The sequence below is a fragment of the Pteropus vampyrus genome, unplaced genomic scaffold, assembly GCF_000151845.1.
Source record: "Pteropus vampyrus isolate Shadow unplaced genomic scaffold, Pvam_2.0 Scaffold202, whole genome shotgun sequence".
In the NCBI taxonomy this organism is placed as follows: Eukaryota; Metazoa; Chordata; class Mammalia; order Chiroptera; family Pteropodidae; genus Pteropus; species Pteropus vampyrus.
The window spans coordinates 2,939,196-2,946,222 of NW_011888983.1; the positions used below are offsets into that span (position 1 = coordinate 2,939,196).

Below are 7,027 nucleotides of genomic sequence, written 5' to 3' on the forward strand. Positions count from 1 at the left end.
TTCAGTTTGATGCAGAGGAAGGAGCACAGGCCTGGAGACCGAGGAGCAGGAGCAGGAGACCGAGGCCTTGGTCCCAGTTCCTTATTTACTTGTGGTGACAAAGCACAAACCTTTTGAAACTTCAGTTTCCCACTGCGTTAAATGAGGACAGTAAAGCCTCCCAGGGTTTTCTGGTGGGGGAGGGGGAAAACAAAGAAGTAATAACATGTGAAAGTGTTTTGGAAAGCACAGAGTATTAAAATGGAAAAGGCGACGATATGGTACACACACTGCCACTTCTCTATCCTGTGCCAAAGGCAGGCATTGCTAGCCTATGTCAGCACTTTCTCATTAAGCTATATTGATACTTCAGAATACCTCTCAACATACATTCCGGGAAGCCATGCCAACAGATCAGAACTGCAAAACAAAATGAAACCTCTTCCCCCTGGCCTGCACAAGCTCAGGGCATTATGGCTGTTGAGGAGATACCACCAGGCCCAGATGAAGCTGCTAGGAAACTAGAGGTGGTAAAAAGTCAGAGGTAGCCCGGCCAATGGCACGTAGTCCAGAGAACCTGGTGCAGCCCATCACCCAGTGTCTATGCTTCAGTCGTCAGCTCTGTAAATGAGTTCAAAGAACAGGCTGTTATTGGACCCCCACCCTCCTGGAACTCACACCCTAACCCTAACCCACAGCATCCGTGCAGGAAAGACAGGCAACAATGCAAAGCAGAAACAACGAAAGACCTAGACAGTGCCCTCTGTGGGCTAGGACGGATGCTCAGCTGGGCTGTTAGTGTCTGCTTCTCAAGAGGCCTTTGCACCCAGCATCCTGGCTGACAACCCCAGTTCCTCTTTCTGCCCATTGCCATTCCCTTTGGGTTCCCTGAGCAAATCTTAGCCCAGCCCCAGCACAGTCAGGCCAGCCCTGGAGTGCTCTAGGAAGGCCTATTCTAAAAGGAAGGGGCCACAGTGCCCATGATGGGGTAGAGGGTGACAGGACTCTGCGGCCCCCAGACTCACTATGTCCTCCTGAGTCTCCCCATCACAGACCGCTCCCAAAAGAAGACAATGTATCAGCCCCTCTGCCCCAGGCTGCTGCGTGTAAGGGTGAGCTCTGGCCAGGTGAGAGTGAGGGCAGCCCCAGGGCTGGTCTTTTGAAAAGCAGAACCTGTCGTTCCTACACGCTTATCCCAATGTCTACCACAGACCCCCTGGCAGGGCCAGCCTGACCAGTAGCAGCATCTCCAGTAGCCTCTGTGGCATATTTTCAGAAAGTGTCCATTCCATTCCCTCACAGGGAATAGAGGTAGGAGGTCTTTATTAAATGTGAACATTGGGAGAGGGGTTACAGGCCCCATAATTCCTGATACACCTCTTAACAATGACTTGGTACCTAAAAGCACAGATTTCCTTCCTGGGGCTTTAAGACAGTGCCATGATCCATGAGCCTCCGGCCTCAATCTTACCCTGCCCAGCAGCCAACTTCCTGGAGGCCCCGGGCTACTCCCAACCCGCTTCGAGGCAGGCACCTTGTTCGCACCCCCACTACTTTGTTTCATGCACCCCAGCCTGCAGGTGCTGAGCCAGGGGCCGTAGGAACCAGCTGCCAGGGATGGCATCCGCAGAAGTACCACCGCCCCAGGGGTAAGCACAGAGGGCTGTTCCCATGCTGGCCCCTCTCCAGCAGCAGCAGGAAGGGAGCTGGGGGCGGGGCGTGTTGTCATGGATGAAGATGGAACCTGGAGCTCAGAGTAAATTTCACTGAAAACAGGAAACCACGTTTACTTATAAGGGTCCACAGAAGAAGGGCTCCAGACCATGCAGGAGGAAGCAAGGGAGGAAGTGTGGTGGCTTTCTGTTCTGGGGCCTCCTCCCTCCCTCCCTCCCTCCCTCCACACAGCAACAGCCTGCCTGGGGTCTCAGTTCTTAGAAGTTGTCTCTGCCTCCAGGTCAGAAGCTGAGGGCTGGGCCAGGCCAGCCTCCCCATAAGACAGGAGCATTCTTTCTGAGCTGGGGGGCAGGGAGTCTAGTCTGTGGGCTTGTCCTACTCTAGAGGTAGCCTGGCCCTGCCTTGACCAGGTGCCGACCTGCCCATCCCTGCCCCACGTGCCCGCAAAGCTGTGAGAACAGCACCCTCTTTCTGTGGCAACTGGCACTAAGTGTTCATGGTAGCAAATGGAATAGAAGAGAGGACCCCCCCCCCAGGAACAAAGCGGGAGCCTGGGCTTAGGTGTTCTGGCCACTGGAGGTGTCAGTGCAGTCTCAAGGCCCATGCCCACCCTCTCCTCAAGGCCCCCAGGCACAGCAGGACACCCACATTGGTCCATGCCCTTGGGCCTGACAAAGGAGCTTTGGAAGCAATGCCGTGTATCTAGGGGGCTCCCTGGTTCCAGCCACAGGTCTGGGGGCTCACTGCAGCTGCAGAGCCTAGAGCTACTCCTTTCTTCTAGCCTCCCTCCCATCCCCCACCCCCACCCCCTCACCGTCCCCCCCCACCCCGCCCCACCCACTCCAGGCAATCAGGCAGGCTTTCCCTATCTGCTGGGCCCATCTGCTGGGCCCTTATCCTGAACTGAAGTCCTGGTTCTTGGCACCTGGGCACAGTTCAGCAGAGCCAGTATAGGCTGGGGGCAGATGAATGCCCAACTGAAGCTCTACCCTTCACAGTGCCCAGGGCTCCCACCCAGCTCAAACTCCCACCTGGCCCTCTTAAACCCCACCTCCCCTGTTTCCACCTCAGAGAGTACAGATACCGCGCCCTGCCACCCCCGCCGCCCCCACCCCAACTCTTCATGCTCTGAAGCCTTTTAATAGAAATTCCACAAAGGATCGCCCTTGTTTATGTGTATAAAAACAAACCTGGTCATTCCCGGAAGCAGGTGATGGGAACAGAGGGTGCAGAGCAGAGTGGACACAAACACTTCTAAGGACATGTCCCGCTCCTCCCACCTGACAGGTCACTCTGTGGTGAAGACTCAGCAGATTGGATGGAACAGAAGACCAAGGGCAGGGAGGGCTCCATAGGCCTCAGGCAACTCAGAAGCAGAGTAGGGATTTAAACCCAGCTATTATAATCCATCCACAGGGCTTCTACCTGTTGCCCTTGTAGCTTTTAATAACACCCCCTCTTCACACTCAAAAGTGTCACAGTTTGGACAATACATTATGCTGTCACCCTCTCTTGACCATGCTGAGCAGTGGAGGAGGACGACGGGGAATGTAGAGGAAGTGGAGCCCTCTCCACTCACCTTCCCAGCAGGGCCCTGGGCTCTCCCTCACCCCTGTGGGTACCAACACATCTGGCCCAGCCTCCATTGTCCAAGATGCCAGTTGGCTCACAATGGCCATGGTGCTCCAGTGTGTCCTTCCTGTTTGGGGGCCTCTGTCTAGTGAACTCTGGGGTCCAGAGTGTAGGGAGTGGGAGCTCCAGATTTACTGAACACATGGCCGTAGGCAGGCAGGCCCGGACCCACAGCCCCACGGTTATAAAGAGTGAGTCTGAAGATGAGCAGCCTCGAGCAAGATGGGGGAGCTGGTCCACCACAGTGGGGAGGAATCTTTCCACGTCTAGTCTTGTGTCTCATTCCTGGAAGGGTGGCACTGGAGGCAGAGGGGTTCTGCCCAGTGCCCATCTTGTCCCATCTGTGCTGTCAAGTCTCAAGGAAAGAGGCTGCCACAGCTGGAAATTCTGGGGCTTCTAGGATGTAGGTCATTTGGCATCTGTAGCTGGTGAATTTCAGGTCTCTGGCATCCCAGCACCCCACCATCCTTGAGACAGGTCGAGCGATCCAACACCTCCTCCTTTCTACCCTGTAGCATCCAGAGGGGTTGAGAATCTGGCCATCACAGGTATCTTTCAAAGAGTCTGGGCTCAGAGCAAGAGGGAAGAAGCCAGGGCCGAGGTCAAGGGACCACTCAGAGGATCAGCCTGGCTCAGATGCACCTGTCCCAGGCCCAGCCACAGCTGCCCATTGGCCCCCAGCTGGTCTAGACAGTCTCGCAGTTTGGGGAATCAGGGACAGGGTCTGCAAAAGAAAAGAGATGCAGAGTGAAGGTGGCGGGGTCCTCTGCCTTCACCCTCTAGCCCCACAATCAGGAGGCTGTGAGGACTCCCCAGGGAGGGTAGGGAGTGAGGCTGATACCCCACAGGCCAAGGAGAAGTCACGACCTCTCAGGCCATTGCGCTGAGAGGGTTGGGAAGCACTCACCTAGTGATGGAAAGAAGACATCCCCTGGGCCTGGTGGAGACAGAGGAGTGCTGGGCTCAGAGAGCAGGTGCCGCCCAGACTCAGAAGGCTGCCGCTGGGCCACATAGGACAGTGGGAGCCTGGGCTTGACCTCCGGCATCCCCTGAGAAGGTGGAGAGCCCTCAAAGCCAGGGTTTTCAATTCCTTGAGCATTACTGCCAGAGAATCAGAACCAAAGGTCATCCGTGCGGCCTGGAGTTTGGGCCTCTGCCCTCTCCTCCTGCCCTACTTCTCTCTTCCCTCCCACTCCAAGGCCTCGGCAGCCTCCCCCGGCGGGAAGGGAGGAGCCAGAGCCAGAGAGAAAAGGCCATGGGCTGCACTGTCCCACCTGCCCGGAGCTGAGGGCATCTGACTGCCACTCCACCCTATGGTCTGACCATCTGCCCTGGGCCCTGCTAGGAAGCCGAGGGTCAGAAGCGCTTCCAGGAGAATAGCCTGAGGAATCTAGGGACAAGTTTCTCTTTGGTCAGTAGAGTCAATGGCATTAGGATTGAACATCCCCATAGTTGGTCTTGAGCTGAAGGGAGGGTTTCTCTTTTCTTCCCCTCTTCCCTCTTGGGAGTGGGACAACCCCTAAGACTCCTCCAACTCTGGGATTCTAGCAGAATCGCTAGCAGGACTTCCTTTGACCTGTCTCGAAAATCATCCCTTTCAAACACCCAGAGGAGCTCTGAGTTTGGTGTTGCAGCTACCAGTGGCTCGTTCTTGAGCACACCCTCCAGGCCAGGCTCCATGCCAGCTTCCTGACCAGGGTGCACCAGCACATACTCCCCTATTCTCTCCACCCCCGACCTGCTGCCCCACTCTTAGCCCAGTCAGCCTCTGCCTTTGTGGCCTGCAGTGGCCTGACAGCTTTCTCCTTGGAGTGCCCTGTAGGGAAGGAGGAGCCACAGATCAAGGTGTGCTGGCCTCCTTTGCATGTTTCAGTATCTGCCCAGCTCAGCTGCTTCCTCCCCCTCCCCCACCTCAGCCTACTGACCGCTAAGGTTCGAAGGTGGGTACATGACTTATCCAAGTAGCCTCAGAGCTCAGCCTGCTGGGTGAGGGGTAGCAGGGAGAACAGCCAACTGGCTGGCACAGATTGTAGGCCTCAGTGGCAGATGCTTTTCTAACCAGCTGTGCTAGGCAGCTAAACAGGGGCCCTACTGCACAGAAATATTGCCGTCCTGACAGCTGGCCCAGGGAGGAGCAGGGAGGAGCAGGGAGGACCAGGGAAGCCATGTCTTTGTTCTGACCCCTGTCATGTTACAACCAGATACCAGAGAAGAGAGGGGAAAGGATCCTGGTAAAGGGGGAGAGTCAGTCTGTCCTGGCTAAAAGTTACCTCTCCTCCTCCTGCATTCACTCCAGCTACAGTTTGGGTGTAGACATTGCCCTACAGAGCCACAAGCCCAGGGAGGCAAGCTTTGAGTTGGGGGAGGCGGGGGGCAGCTGCAGGAAATTTTCTCCGAAGGGTCTTCACGGGCCTTACCTGTCCATCCGCACCAGCTCCTGGGCACCTAGGGACAGACAGAGAAGCTGACTACAAAGGGAAGGCTTCCCCAGACAACATCCCTGCCCTGGCTGGCAATGCCCTTGGGGGAAGTCAGAGGGGCCCAGGCAGGGTCATGCTCAGCCCTGGATCCCATTCCTGTTCATTCTGGAGACCCATTCGCAGTCCTCTGCGTGTTTACCCAGGAAGTGAGGCCTCAGCGAGCAGCCCATTTTGACCAGAGTGACAAATGAAACTCAGGCTGCCTGTTACAACGGTGTACGACGTCTGTCACCTGGAGACCGAAATGTCAAGCTTTTTCCTATGGCTTGACTTAGGCGATGTTAGACCTTCAGAATTTAAATACCAACCAAAGGCCTGGCTCCTGAATTTGCTGTTTCCTGTTTGGACATTTGCCAGGGTCTGGTCTTTAGCCATGATTTACCGGGTGGGAGTGTTGCAAGGTCATTTCCTAATTAGAGGGTTCCTGGGCCCTCTCTGTCCCATCCTCCACGTTGCACAACAGGGTGGCTTCAGAAGTGGCATCCCTTACAGGAATCTTAGGGGGCCTGAGACCCTATCACTTCTCAGCCATTCCACCACTTTCTTCTCCTCGTCCAAGAGGCTGCCACCCTGCCCCATTCTTGAGGTTCCCCACCCCCCAAACTGGACACCGACCAAATTCAGTGGCCCCAACTTCCCTCTTTCTTGCAGCTCCCCCAGGTACTCCCACAGATCCTTCTCGTTTTTAAAGAGCTGCTCTGTTGATTACTATGGGGAAACAGATGGTGGGGGAGGGGCACAACAACAGAACATATGGGGAAGTTGCACAAAAGTTCTTGAAATCGCTCTGGTATTGGAATCATGGCTACTGTTTACCAGGGACTCCTGTGCATCGGGCTCTCTGTGGGTGCTCTACGGTCCCCCAGCGCATCTCCACCTTTTGCGTAAAGATTGGTGGTCCCACTTGAGAGCTGGAGAAACCAGTCTCCGTCTCGTACTGCCTAGGTTTCCACACCCACTGGCCTCTGCACCGAGCTTCCTTCCTCAGTGCTCTCACCCCTTTCTCTTTCTGTTTTCCTGAGTGGGGCTCAGCCCAGACCATGCCCTCGGTACCGGGCTCCAGGCCACCTGGCCTCTGTCCTATGACCAGACTCCTGGCATTTCTCAGGTAATTTCTGTTCCCTTAATTCCAGCAACTGCTTCTCTAGAGTCTAGATGAAGAAAAATGACCAAAATCTCCGCTCGCTCTCTATTTCATACCTGATTTCTCTAGTAGTGTCCCCTCTGGCATTTCTTGTCTGTCTCTAAATACTTCAATCATA

The 7,027-nt window shown here is 55.4% G+C and overlaps 1 protein-coding gene across 1 annotated transcript in view; it reads right to left on the reverse strand.

The window, feature by feature from the left end:
• Window positions 1-3,076: 3,076 nt before the first annotated feature.
• VSIR (V-set immunoregulatory receptor) overlaps window positions 3,077-7,027 on the reverse strand; it is a 26,841-nt gene continuing 22,890 nt past the window's right edge. The window contains exons 5-7 of the mRNA XM_011372178.2: window positions 5,703-5,730; window positions 4,193-4,386; window positions 3,077-4,009 (exon numbers count right to left, since the gene is read on the reverse strand). Coding sequence (XP_011370480.1) covers window positions 3,972-4,009; window positions 4,193-4,386; window positions 5,703-5,730 — 260 coding nt within the window. The 3' untranslated portion in view covers window positions 3,077-3,971. The remainder of the gene's footprint in view (window positions 4,010-4,192; window positions 4,387-5,702; window positions 5,731-7,027) is intronic.